The sequence below is a fragment of the Mustela lutreola genome, chromosome 2 (assembly GCF_030435805.1).
Source record: "Mustela lutreola isolate mMusLut2 chromosome 2, mMusLut2.pri, whole genome shotgun sequence".
NCBI classification, from domain to species: domain Eukaryota; kingdom Metazoa; phylum Chordata; class Mammalia; order Carnivora; family Mustelidae; genus Mustela; species Mustela lutreola.
The window spans coordinates 159,272,366-159,285,503 of record NC_081291.1 but is presented as its reverse complement, the minus strand read 5'-3'; the positions used below and the strand labels follow the sequence as shown (position 1 = coordinate 159,285,503).

Genomic DNA, 13,138 nt, shown 5'->3' with positions numbered 1-13,138 from the left:
TGATGGACATTTTGACTTTTTGTTTCTCAAAACTTTCCTTTTATAAAACAATGTGATGATAAATATTTTTATACATATATCTTTATCCTTTTCTCTGTTTGCATCTTTAGGAAGAAAACATAGATTTAGATTTATTGAGTAAAAAACTCTTACTTAAAATATTATGTTGCCAAATAGTTCTCCAGAGAGATAAGAATGGTCTTTTCCCTGCAGCCTCACCAACACTTGATATTTCTAATTTGTTAAATTATTATTTTTGTTTTATTTTGTGCATAAGACTTTATTGTCTTTTTCTACATAGTTTTAATCCTCTTATCAGTATAATAGTACATCTTAGAATATGATAGAAGAGGATATCATCATGTTAAAGAACAGAATGAGTCAAATTTATTTTAACTAAATTTCACTTTATGATGGTTGGGGGTAGATAAGAATTCTTATCTGGAAACTTCAGAAATATGTTTTTTTCTTAAGTCTTGCTTATAGGCTCAGAGCGAACCCCATATTTATCTCTTCCCACTATTGTTCCTTAACATTGCTAATCGTTCTGTTCTCCCACAGCAGCAGAATAATATTAAAGCAACATTATTTTCAACTTGTCATTAGATTTCCAGGAAATCTAACATGGTATTGACACAAAAAAAATAAAATAAAGAATATTTTGCTGTATAACTGACCTCTGCATAAGTAGGACCTAGTGAAGTTATCTACACTGAAAATATATCATTTAATTGATTTCTTTTCAATAACAAATTATAATATAAGCCACCCTTCCTCGGTAGTATGGAAATAGCTCTGTTAACGTCACATATTCTTAAAATGATTTATTTAAACCCGCTTGCACTGCTAAATTAGAATACTATCTCAGTGAAATAATAAAACTAGAAAAATATTAATGGAATAATAATAATGATTTTATTTATTGAGTATTTACTATATGATAAACATTAAAATATTATTTCATTTACTCTTCAGAATAACTCTATAAAGTAGGTTTTATAGTTTCTTACAGATGAGTGAATTATAGATGAGGCTCAGAGACACTCTTGCCTGGGTTCGTACAGCTAGTAAATGGAAGGAAAGATTGAGTATTCTGTCTCAAAACTATGACACTATTTTAAAATAGAGTTAACAACTCCTAAGTAGGCCCAGGTGGTCAGTAACTTAATATGAGATAAAGAAAGCATCCCAGGCTAACAAAGAATTCAATCAATGGTATTAGCAAAATTGACTAACTATTGGGAAAGGAGGAAAGTCAAGTTACATTCTTACCATATAGCAGATTTCAGGTGAAAGCTTTTTAACAAAAGCAAAAGGCAAAAGATCACCAGAGGCAAATGTAACAAACTAAACTACATATAATCTTTTTTCTATATAAAAAACACATTAACAAAATTAAAAGACAGGAGCACTAGGGTGGCTGAGTTGTTAAGCATCTGCCTTCCACTCAGGTCATGATCCCAGGGTCCTGGGATGTAGCCCCAGTTAGGGCTCCCTGCTCAGTGGGATGCCTGCTTCTCCCTCTCCCACTCCCCTTGCTTGTGTTCCTTCTCTCGCTGTATCTCTCTTTGTCCAAAATAAATAAATAAATAATAAATTAAAAGGCAAATGATCAACTATTTTAAAAAAAAAACATAAAAGCACCACATAACAAAAACCACTTGCTAAACAAATGAGCAAAGAGCATCAACGGACAATTCGTTGAACAAATCAGTGAAGAAATACAGTTTTTAAATTATAAATGCACCCAAAACTGATGTAACATTGTGTATAACTATACTTCAGTTTTAAAAAAAAGTCAGATAAGTAAATAAGTTTTTGTTTCTTAGATTTTATTTGTTTATTTGAGAGAGAGAGAGAAAGAGATCTTGTGAGAGAGAGAGAGAGAGGCAGAGCACAAGCAGCGGGGAGGAGTAGAGGTAGAAACAGCCTCCCCGCTGAGCAAGGAGCTCCATGAGGGACTCCTTCTCAGGACTCTGGGATCATGATCTCAGCCAAGGCGGTTGACTAACTGACTGAGCCACCCAGCCACCACAGATAGACAGTTTTAAAATGTAGGAAAAAAATTTTAATTAAAAAAGTAGAAATGTATTAGAAAATATATTTGCATATTAAATAAGTAATTTTTTAAAAGATTTTATTTATTTATTTGACAGAGAGAAATGACAAGCAGGCAGAGAGGCAGGCAGAGAGAGAGGAGGAAGCAGGCTCCCTGCCGAGCAGAGAGCCCGATGTGGGGCTTGATCCCAGGACCCTGAGATCATGACCCGAGCTTAACCCACTGAGCCACCCAGGCACCCCTAAATAATTTTTTGACATTAGTATTTCATGCTGGCAATCCTGTGTTGACACTGGGTCTTTTAGGGTGTTTTGTTGTTATCTTTTTAAGATTTTAATTCCAAGTAATCTCTACACCCAACATGGGATTTGAACTCACAACCCCTAGATCAAGAGTTGCATGCTCTACTGACTGAACTAGTAGTTGCCCCTCTATGGTTTTCTATGTTGAAAAGTGTGAATTAGCTGGACACCTCAGAAAGTCATTTGGAATTACTATTGAGAATCCTAAAGTGCTCTTATTTTTTAAATATAGTAACTATTTCTAGGACCACATTCTATGATAACAATCAGATATGTCCACAAGTAATGGAATTCTAAATGCTTCATTGCAATAGTGTAATACCAAAATGTGGGAGTATCTATGTGTCTAACAATAAGGGGTAAGTTAAATAAATGCTGTTATTTTTGATCCTGGGTAGCCATGAAAAGTCACATTTTTGAAGAGTATTTATCGGCCACAATATAAAGTTAAATGGCAGAAAGCAGTATATGTAACTGACTAGGAAACAATGCGTGTTCATATTTGGTGCTGGGAAGTCAGGAAGATTGCCTCTTGTTTGCTGCACACGTGAGGTGGTTAATAGTAGTTACGTCTGGCTGGTAGGATAGCAAGTGATTGTTAATTACTTCATATTTCATATTATAATTATATTATAATATTATATTATATTATAATTATATTATAATATTATATTATAATATAATAATTATATTATAATATTATAATTTTGAGTACACGTATTAGTTTCCTGTAGCTGCTGTAATAAATCACCACAAACTTAGTGGCTTAAAAAAAAAATTTTCTTCTCTCCCAGTTCAAGAGCCCAGACTGGGGGTCGGGGAGTGCTCGGGCGGGGCTGGCTTCCAGTAGGTGCCAGCACTCCTATCTCTGCCTCTGTGATGGCCTTTTCCTCTCCTCTTCTGTCTGTGTCAGAGCTCCCTCTGCCTCCCTCTTATAAGAATAGCTGTGATTGCATTTAGGGCCCATTGGGTTAATCCAGGATCATCTCATCTAAAAACCTTTAACTGAATCACATCTGCAAAAACTTCTTTCCTAAGTAAAGTAAGGTGGATAGGTTCCGGAGAGAGCAACTCTTCAGCCTACTATGCTACATTTTATTTTTATCAGATAAAAAGTTCATTTTAGGAAAAATTCAATTTTGGTCCTATTGATTGATTCAGTTGGAATCATTACACCCAAGAGGAAACCTTGCGATTCTGGATTTTTAGAGAAGGCAATGTAAAGAGGTGTTTAATTTTAGAGTGAGTTTATATTGAAATAATTTCTTTGTGGATCAGTCTTCCTCATTTAACTGTAAGCTTCCTGAGCACAGAAACAGTGTTCGTTGTGTTCCTTGTTGTGTTTCCTTTCCCTGCTCTCTAGATGCTGGAAGATGTTTACCTAGTGAGCCTTTGCTGACAGGTTTGTGGACCCACACACAGAATTTGAAATGTCCCTTGGGTTAGGGTGGGCTACTAGTGTGTGGCGCAAGGCAAAAGCAGGCTGGCTGGGAGCTCAAGAGAGCTGCAGGGGTGAGCAGCGGCCAGCTGCTCTTTGTTTGCCTTGGACTCCCCCAGCTTTAATGCTGAAAGTCCTGTGCCCCAGGAAACCCCTAATCTCAGGCAAACCAGGATGGTGGGAATTTGCAGATGGACCAGGTCCCATAATTCAAGTGGGGGTGCAAGGCTACAGGAGCAGCTGACTCCTCGGGTGCCAGAGGGACCAGGTTCCATCACTCACCACTGACGAAAGCCAAAGGCAGAGATGTGAGTGGTGGTGAAACAAGACAGGAATGTATTTCAGTGAGGCCACCACCGGGGAGAGAGCGGACGAGCGTCTCCAAGACCACCTCCAAAGCCCTGAAGATGCTTCCCAGGTTTATATAAGGAAAAGTGAGGGCAAAGGTGGGTGGGTACATGCAGGTAGGCGGTGAAGGTCCAACAGATCTTTGTCTCAGGGTCAGTCACATGGGGTCTTTCTGGTTCAGGGCGGTCCTTATGGTTTCAGGGGTAAGTTCATTCCCCTCAGGGGATGCTTTGCCCATAGGGTCTTTTGCCTGAGTTAAGAGATAAGCCAGAAAGAACTTAATCAACTGAAAGTTTGAGACCCGATGGAAGTAGCTGAAGTTCTCTGTCACAGTCGGGCTTGTTCCACTTGAGTGTGACAAAGTTGGAAAGGTCTAAGGACTATCTGGAAGGACACACACAGGTTGCCTCTGGAGACAACCCCTGAAGGTCTGCAGTCGGCAGAAGACTGACTTTTTTCTGCGTACTCCTTTGAATGCTTTTGTTTTTTAAATAATGGGCATTAGACTTAAAATGCCCATTTTAAATAATGGGCATTAGACTTATTAGTCTAATAGTGTAAAATAATCGGCTAAGTTGTAGCTGGGGCGCAACTGAAAAGGAGAGGCGTGGGTTGTTTGCCTCCCCTGGTGACAGGGCTGCCGAGGCAGCAGGACTTGAGCTCTGACGGTAGCATTCAGGTGAACAGATAAAACAAGAGCAAGGGGCCACCAGAAGGAACAAGAGTCCAGTCTTGGACCAAGTCCTCAAAGGGCAGGAAGCCGGTCTTATTGATACTGATTGTAAGAGAATGAATAGTCACAGATTCGTCCTGGGTCTTTTAAGATTTAACTCATAGCCAGATTAGCTTGGCAAAAGTTGAGTGAAATTCTCTTCAAGGCAAAAAGTTGGGGTAGGCAAAGCTTCAACTCCCCTCCCCCAATTCCCTGATGATAGGTTCAGCCAACTTAATGGGGGAACAGAGAGGGAAAAATGAGTTTGTAGGACTGGACCCCTCCAGGAGAAATTACGGGGAGCCAGAGGGCTTCTGAATAGGAAGGGGAGAGGCTGTGAACAATGAAATAAACAAGAATCCCAAATGGGACCTGCAGGCAGCAGGGGGAAGACCCACCCAGCCTCTCAGAACAAAGATGACTAACAGCTTCCTAAAATATCAAAGAAACTTTCCATGAGGGCTCTTAAATTGACCTGCAACTTTATTCCCCAGACACATTTTTCGAAAATGGGGGGCACTGTACAAAGGTTGCTGAGAGGAAGAGAGGCTTCCCACCCTTCCCCCTTTGCAGAATAGAATGCAGGAGGGTCCACATATTCCATAGCCCCTCCTTCCCCCGGAGCTTCTCTCTGCTGGCTCCCCTTATGAGTTCCTCAGAAAGAAAGCAGGGGTGTCCGGATTCCTACTCCAGGCCCCATTCTTGTTCATACCCTCTATCTCCTCCATAGCTCCAAAATGGAGGGTTGCAACAGAGATCACGCTTATGCTGGTTCTAGTCTCAGGCTTGCACCCCAACCTGAAGACTGGGACACTGTGACCCTCCCAGTGCCTCATTTCTCCCACCAATGCTTAGGAAACAAAAACTCAAGTTTTTCCATGTGGAGAATTTTGATAGCATTAAAAAAAAAAAAAAAAAAACAGTTGGTGTCTGCATATGTTTTATTTCAATTAAATTAAAAGGGGAGGGGAGAGAAGAAAGGTTAAAAAAAGGGGGGGTGGACAGAGCCCTGGCACGATGTCCCACTTAGATGGAGTATAACAAAGCTGACAAATATGAAGGGAGTGCTCTGTGGGTGCTAGGCACTCTGAGGGCTAGGACTCTTCACAGCCCTGCACCTGCAGAGCTTATGTCTAGTGTAGGAGACTGACAATAAGCAATAGACCTACTCACCAAGTACGGGCTACAGTCTCTCGGTAATGGTGGCGTGTGCTGTGGGAAACAATAGAGACAAGTCAGGGAATTGGGAAGTCTAGGCTTGGGCAGCGCTCAGGATGTCTTCTCTAAGCTAGAGCAGAATAGACGCTGCACGTGTGGCCTAGAATAGGGCCAGGCATAACAGAGAGTGCCCAAGTCAAGTTCCTTCTTCTTTTCAGTGCCTAAGATTTCTCACTACTGAGAGTATGTGCTTCAGCCTTTGCACATAAGCCAAAGATGACAGCTGAAGCCTGAGCAGAGGTGAACGATATGAGAAAACCATACCACACTTAGGATTTTCTTTCTGGTTGAAATGGAGAGGGCAGTATTTCTCAAAGTACAGAATGTATTTCCCGATTTGACTTTGCCTTATGTACAAAATGTAAAGCAAGTTTCTGGCACTGGGAGGAAATTCAAAGCTGTGTAAGTCACATCTGCTTGTGAATTCAGGGCCGTTAAGGATTGACATGAGCTCAGGAGCTCTCTTTAAAGTGTGTCTTGATCTAGGTGGGGTTACAACAGTATGCGCTTATGAAAGAATTCATGGGACTATGGCTTAAGATTGGTATATTTTTACTGTCTGTAAAGTATACCTCAATAAACAAAGAAAGATGTGATTACCATTGACCTTGGACCTAGGTACTGCTCCCACACTGGCAGTTTGTGAGCCCTCGGCCACTGCACTGGAAGGGGCCCCCTTGAGCCTGGGCATAGGCAGGACAACTTCTCAGGACAGGACACCAGGCATCTGTCCAGGAACATCTACACTGTGCGGACATTCTGGGCAAGTCTGTGCTCACACTACCTTTACGAATGCCCTTGGCTCTCCCTGAAGACCCTGGGCAGGCGAGAGTGATGCAGGCTGGCTGGGTCCTCAGGCCCAGAGTGGGGGAGCCCCACAGGACCAGTCAAGAAGGTCCTTGGCTTGTCACAGGTTGGAAATCAAATGCAAGCCAAGAAGAAGTGAGAGTAGAGTTTGTTGAAGACATGGAGAGAGTAGATATGGACAGAGAATTTTCTGGAAGACTCAGAAAGGAGAGAAGACTGGGTCTCATCTTTGCTTGGGGCCTGAGGTTCTTGTTGAGGTGTGGTGCACGTGTCCTCTCAGTAATCCAGGAATTAAAGACTCTGTAAGCCTCTTATGCCCTGGAGCTGGGGTTCTTAATGAGTCAGTGGTCATGGAAACTGGTCATGACAACCCCCCATCATTCCTTAGATTCATCCATTGTGCTGGAAGACTCCAAAGAGATCATTAACTTCTCTTGCTTTGCAAGGAGGACATAATGTTTTCTGTTCTGTAACGTCTGTGTAAGGCAAGGGGTGTTGGTCCTAGCAAGAACAGAAGCAGGAAAAGAAGCAAAGAGTTCAAACAAACAAACAAACAAAACAACAGCTTCTTTTCGTGGGATCCCTTTGGTTTCTCTGTCTCAGGAGAACAAATACCCACACAGGAAACAACCAGAGAGGTCCACGTGAGACCTGGTACAAAGGGTACAAAGTTCTTACCCCGCTGAGAAGGCTCGTCTTCCCTCCTTCCTCACATCAGCATCTATGACAGTGGATGAGGCACTGAGTAGTGAGGTCACGGAATTGTGTCAGGCCAGACAGGAAGTGGCTGTTTGCACCAAGAAGACAGCTGGCTGAGTCAACATAGAGACACCCTGTTATTCCTGTCCATCTCTCCTTGTCTCTGTCTCTTCCTCTCTCCCAGTGCGAACCTCTGTCACTCTCTTTGCCACACCACACACCCAAGATTCTACACCTTTATCAGATACCTAACAACCTTTTGAGGCTACACAGAGACCCAAGCAATCCAGACGCCCCCGTGTGCACTCACTGTTAGACACTTTGCATCACGAAGCCTCGGAATTTAGTCGTTCTTTTTAATAGAAAAGCACACCTCTTGGAAGCATGATCTCTAGGCCTGGGTGGGAGGCTGGAGTACCAGAAACCTAAATAAAGCCAGGAGACAAAGGGGGCGTTCATCCTCTCAAGCACTCACTGGGCTGCTTTACGTTCTTCTCCACAGGAGGCCGTGTCACATTGCCCGGAAGAAGGCCAACTGGCCCGAATCCAAAATGTTATCCAGGAGCTTCCCCCATCCCATTATAGGTAAGAATTTTTGGTAAAAGATGTCCACAGCCTCTCAAGGTGGTATAATACCAGAGATGCTGACTGGTGTCGTAAGAGTGAGCAAGTTTAGTGGACAGTGACTTTCCTGTAGCATTTTGAGGTGGGTGAATGGGTCAACTTTTATCAGAGTGCATTGGTGCCTGCCCAGGGACATTGGCAGGAAGGAGCAGCCCATGTCCTATTTACTTGTGGGGGCCCCCCTCAGAGTCTCACGGGAAGTCATTATGATCACACGAGCCAGCCTCACTGGCTGTGCTATCCTAGGTTCTTACCCAGATTCATAGCATAAACACATCTGTGGGATCCACAGGAGGGTCTTTAAATAGGGTTTGGCTGTAGCTCTTGAGCTTCTGGCTGACAATCTGTTTGCTCCTCAGTACCATCCCCCACATGCCATCCTTCCATTTTGTTCTCACAGTTTAGCCCCTCATCTTACCACCTTTTCTTTCATAAGGGGGTAGATTTTGATGTGGTAGAAGGAAGAAACTCCTACTAACAGATGTTGTTCGTCCATGGGTTGAGCTCTCTAAGGAACAAGAACCAAGTTACCTGTAGCTGGGAGAATTCCAGCAAGAGAAGAGTTAAGAGTTAAGATTATGCTGCGGCAATGGTGGCCTGGATAAAACGAGGCCCAGGGAGCTGTCTCTGGCTCTCCAGGGGCCTCGGCTGACTTCTGACAAAACCATTCCCCTTCTCCACCCTGAGCCAGCATGCCTAGGGCCAAGAAGATTATTTCCATCAATCTTGATACCTTCCTGCTATTCCTCCAAAATTCACGAGATAGAAATATTTAGAATCTTTTAAATCCAAACTTAGAAATTATCTCCAGATGTTGGGCTTTACATAGGCACTAAAGTTTCTTACTTTACTTAAAAAAAAAAAAAATGAACCGTTACAGGACCTTGGAATACCTGATTCGACACCTGGCCCACATTGCCTCCTTCAGCAGTAAGACCAACATGCACGCCAGGAACCTCGCCCTGGTGTGGGCACCAAACCTGCTCAGGTAACCCCCATACCCTCACCTTCTCACCACCCCCGTGGGCTCAAAGCAGCCACCGACTGAAATGAAGCCCCTTGAAGACAAAGCTGTAGCCAAGTGGTCATTTGTAACACCTGTAAGTTAAGAGGATGGTAATAGCCTGAGCTCTTTGTCTGCCATCCTGGAAACTCTGGGTTCCAAAGGCATTTTCTGGCTACAGCCAGCGTGTGGCTAAAGTTACGGGTTTGTGTGTTATAATTTTCTTGAAAAGGCCTTTCTTGTCTGGAGGGCTCATTGGCTTTTGTTGGTTTTGGTGGAGTCACCGTGTCAGAGGACTTCATAAGTGATGACCTGACTCACAGAAGAATTGGGTGGTGGGGGGAGAGGGTGGGAGGAGACCCCATGAAGGAAAAAAAGCAATTCCTGTATATTCACAAATACAGTGTTTGTAGTCTAGCAATGCATGGTCCCTGGTAACTGTTTTCAAATTTTTCAGTATGTTTGGCATCACAGCCTTTGGGGAGTCCTTTTCATAGGTCTGAAATAGTTAAAATATTCTAGAGATTAACAAACTGTATACATTTAGGAAATGGGGCTTGTACAAAAGGCCCACTGGCTCCCCCTGACTGCTTTCCATTGGGGGACAGACTCACTCAATGAATGTGTTTCATCCACGATTTAGGTCAAAAGAAATCGAAGCCACTGGGTGCAATGGAGACGCGGCTTTCCTTGCAGTTCGGGTCCAGCAGGTGGTGATTGAGTTCATCCTGAATCATGTGGATCAAATCTTTAACAACGGCACACCTGCATCTTTGGAGCACAATGGTAATGGCTTCTCCTGGCATACTCCGCACCAGGCCATCCTTCTTCCCAAGAAGAAGTTAGGGTTGCCTTGCTTCTAGCCCTGAGCTTTGGCTGTGTGCGTGTGGGCTGACTACTCTATGTGTCAGCGTCTGGGGATCGTGCACGTGTGTACATTGGTCTTCGTGCACCAAGATGTGTTCATGGGTGGCTGTGGCATGCTTCTGAGCAGTTGCGTGCATGACCTAGCCCTTGAACGGAGAGTTCTGTGCTGTAATAATCTATTGGTTTTAGTGAGTTATTAAACTCTCTGGGTTGTTATCAGCAGGTAACATTCTTCCTTCACCTTTACTTTCCTGATGGGATTTCAGAAGACGCTTATGTCTTCATCTTGGGTGTTATGAGTGGGTTAAGAGGCTGTATGGCTGTATGCACATGTATATTCAGAATGGTTCTCTTCACAAGCATTTCTTGAGTGCTTACTTTGTTCTACCACACACCAGGCACTAGGCATACAAAAATGAGTGTGTATCTGTAGGTGTGCATATGCAGAGACTGGTCAGCACTGAAACCCTCTGTGGCCATGTTGGTGAGAAAGATACAGCTATTTGAGACTGGATGTGAGAAGATACAAGACTGTGGTTCCCAATAGCTCTCATAATGATCTAATGAACACGCTAGGAATGAACTGGTTTCTGTTGCTTCAACTTCTGTAAGCTTGATTTATCATAAATCAACTATCCAACTGGTCAGGAAGCCTTGTAACTACCACTTGTGTGAGTTTTTCAGCATTAGCATATGTCACAATCCCCTGGGGGGCTGTTCAAACACAGATTACCGGACCTTATCCCCAGAACGTGTGATTCGGTGTGTCTGGGATGCTTCTGAGAATTTGTATTTCTGATGTGTTTTCAGGTGGTGTTGCTGCTGCTGACCAGGGCCCACACTTGGGGAACCAGTGGTCTATGAGAACTCTATCTGCCAGATATTTGGGTTAGCTGATTAAAGCATTCTTTTCTCGTTTAGCTAATGTAGTTGGGGAAAACGAACATAACCATCAGAATAATCAATTGCAGCTAACATCCAATTTTGATTCCTGGTATATGTGCTCCCACCCCGACCCTGTCCTCTTTGTGGTTTATAACCTTCCTTTGAAAACATTTTTTATTGAAATAAAATTCACATAGCATAAAATTCACCATTTTAATCATTTTAAAATATACAGTTTGGTGGCTTTTAGTATTCACGGAATTGTGCAACCATCACCACTGTCTAATTTCAGAACATTGCATCACTCCAGAAAGAAACCCCATACACGCGAAGCGGTCTCCGCACGTTTCACCCTTCCCCCGAGATCCTGGCAGCCACAAAGCTACTTTCTATTTCTAGGGATTTGCCTCCTCTGGACATTTTATATAAATGGAATCATACAACATGTGGTCTTTTGTGACTGACTTCTTTGACTTAGCACATGTTCTCTGAGGTTGACCCACATTGTTACATATGTCAGTGTTTCCTCCCTTTTTACGGATGAATAATATATCTTATGTTGTATGCCTGTACTACATTTTGTTTACCTATTCGTCAGTTGATGGCCATTTGGGTTGTTTCTACTTTTTGGTTATTATGAATAATGCTGCTGTGAATACAAGTTTTTGTGTGAACACATGTTTTCGATTCTCTTGGTTATATACTGAGGTGTGGCTAATGTTTCGTTTATCTTTATTTTAATTCTCTCACTAGAGATATAGTTTTTATTGTAAGCTATAGAGATCCTTTTTGAAGGTAGGTGAGAGGGTGCATTCATTCATTCATCCTTTTGAATCAACCAGTAAGTTATTGGGGACTTATTCTATGCCAGGAACGATTGCAGGCACTCCCCATACATCATCTCACTGACTTATTACAAGAAGTTGTCACGGACCTTATTTTATATGGGAAGAACCAGAGGACCAGAAAAAGCTTAATAACTGCCCCAAGCCGTACAGCTAGTAACTTTGAGACTGAACATGGAACCTGATTTTTCAGCCCATGGCTCTTTCCTCAGCTCTATGCTGCCTTTATGAAGAGAAAAAAAAAAAAAAATAGGAAAATAGACCAGTAAACCATTGTGAAGAACTAATGACTTTTGGGAACTATTCTTCCCGAAAGCAAATCCTGTCTGTGACAGTTAGTGTTAAAGCCGTTTCTGATTCTAACCTGAAAATGCCTGCTCTCTTTGTGACCATTGCCTTGATCATCTCTTGTACTGTATACGTAAATCCAGCTGCCTTGTGAGCCTTTAACTCTTGATGGCCTCTAATGCTTATTATTTAATGCATTTCATTTAAATGTTGTCATGAACTCTTATTGACTTTGGTAAGATAGCACAGTTAATGTTTACACAAAATGGAAGAAGCCATACCCTCTGGAATTTTAAATTTGGGATTAGGGTTCTTTTTCAGATTGGAAAGATTTTAGTAGTCACAGAATCCTGTACTTTTGTTTAATGAATAAGAGCAAGGAGGCAAGAGAGATTGTGATGTACCCAAAATTCATTAAAACATAAATATGCATCGAGCAACTTCTAGGTGCCATGCACTAGTCCACACACTGGGGACCATCAGTGCACAAAATGGTAATGATCCTGCCCTACAGAAAGCTATGGTCTAGTTGGGAAGGAAGTCAGATAAAGACATTATCACTTCGAAGACAAGAAATAGCATGCAGAAAACACAGCAGGTTAGTGCAATGGTCAATGATTTGGTGGTGTTACTTTGGTACAGAGTGGCCATGATCTCTGAAGAAGTGATCTTTGATCTGAGACCTTATGATAAGAGGATCTGAGGGATGAATGTTCCAAACACAGAGATAAAAATCTCTGAAGTGGACAGGGGATCCGACTGGTACAGAAAGTAGGCCAGTGTGGTTAGAGCCAGTGGGGTCTCCAAAGTGGGGTGCCCCACCCTAGGGGGCACCAAAGACCAAGGTACCAAACCGTAGATGTTGGAATAAACTATTAGCATTTCTTTCTATTGTATATTTTGTAATTTCTATGATTTTTTAATGTTTTCTGTTATAAATAACGCTAATATTGTGACATATATATAGAATTTATAATGGGAGTATACAATCAAAAATTTTTACTGTATACTTTTGTAGCCCACTGGATCAGTGGGCAAAGAGG

At 42.3% G+C, this 13,138-nt stretch overlaps 1 protein-coding gene across 1 annotated transcript in view; it reads left to right on the top strand.

The window, feature by feature from the left end:
- Positions 1-13,138, top strand: part of ARHGAP31 (Rho GTPase activating protein 31) — a 111,185-nt gene that overhangs the window by 67,466 nt on the left and 30,581 nt on the right. Inside the window, exons 4-6 of the mRNA XM_059164000.1 lie at positions 8,086-8,168; positions 9,088-9,195; positions 9,854-9,996. Of these exons, the coding sequence (XP_059019983.1) occupies positions 8,086-8,168; positions 9,088-9,195; positions 9,854-9,996 (334 nt within the window). The remainder of the gene's footprint in view (positions 1-8,085; positions 8,169-9,087; positions 9,196-9,853; positions 9,997-13,138) is intronic.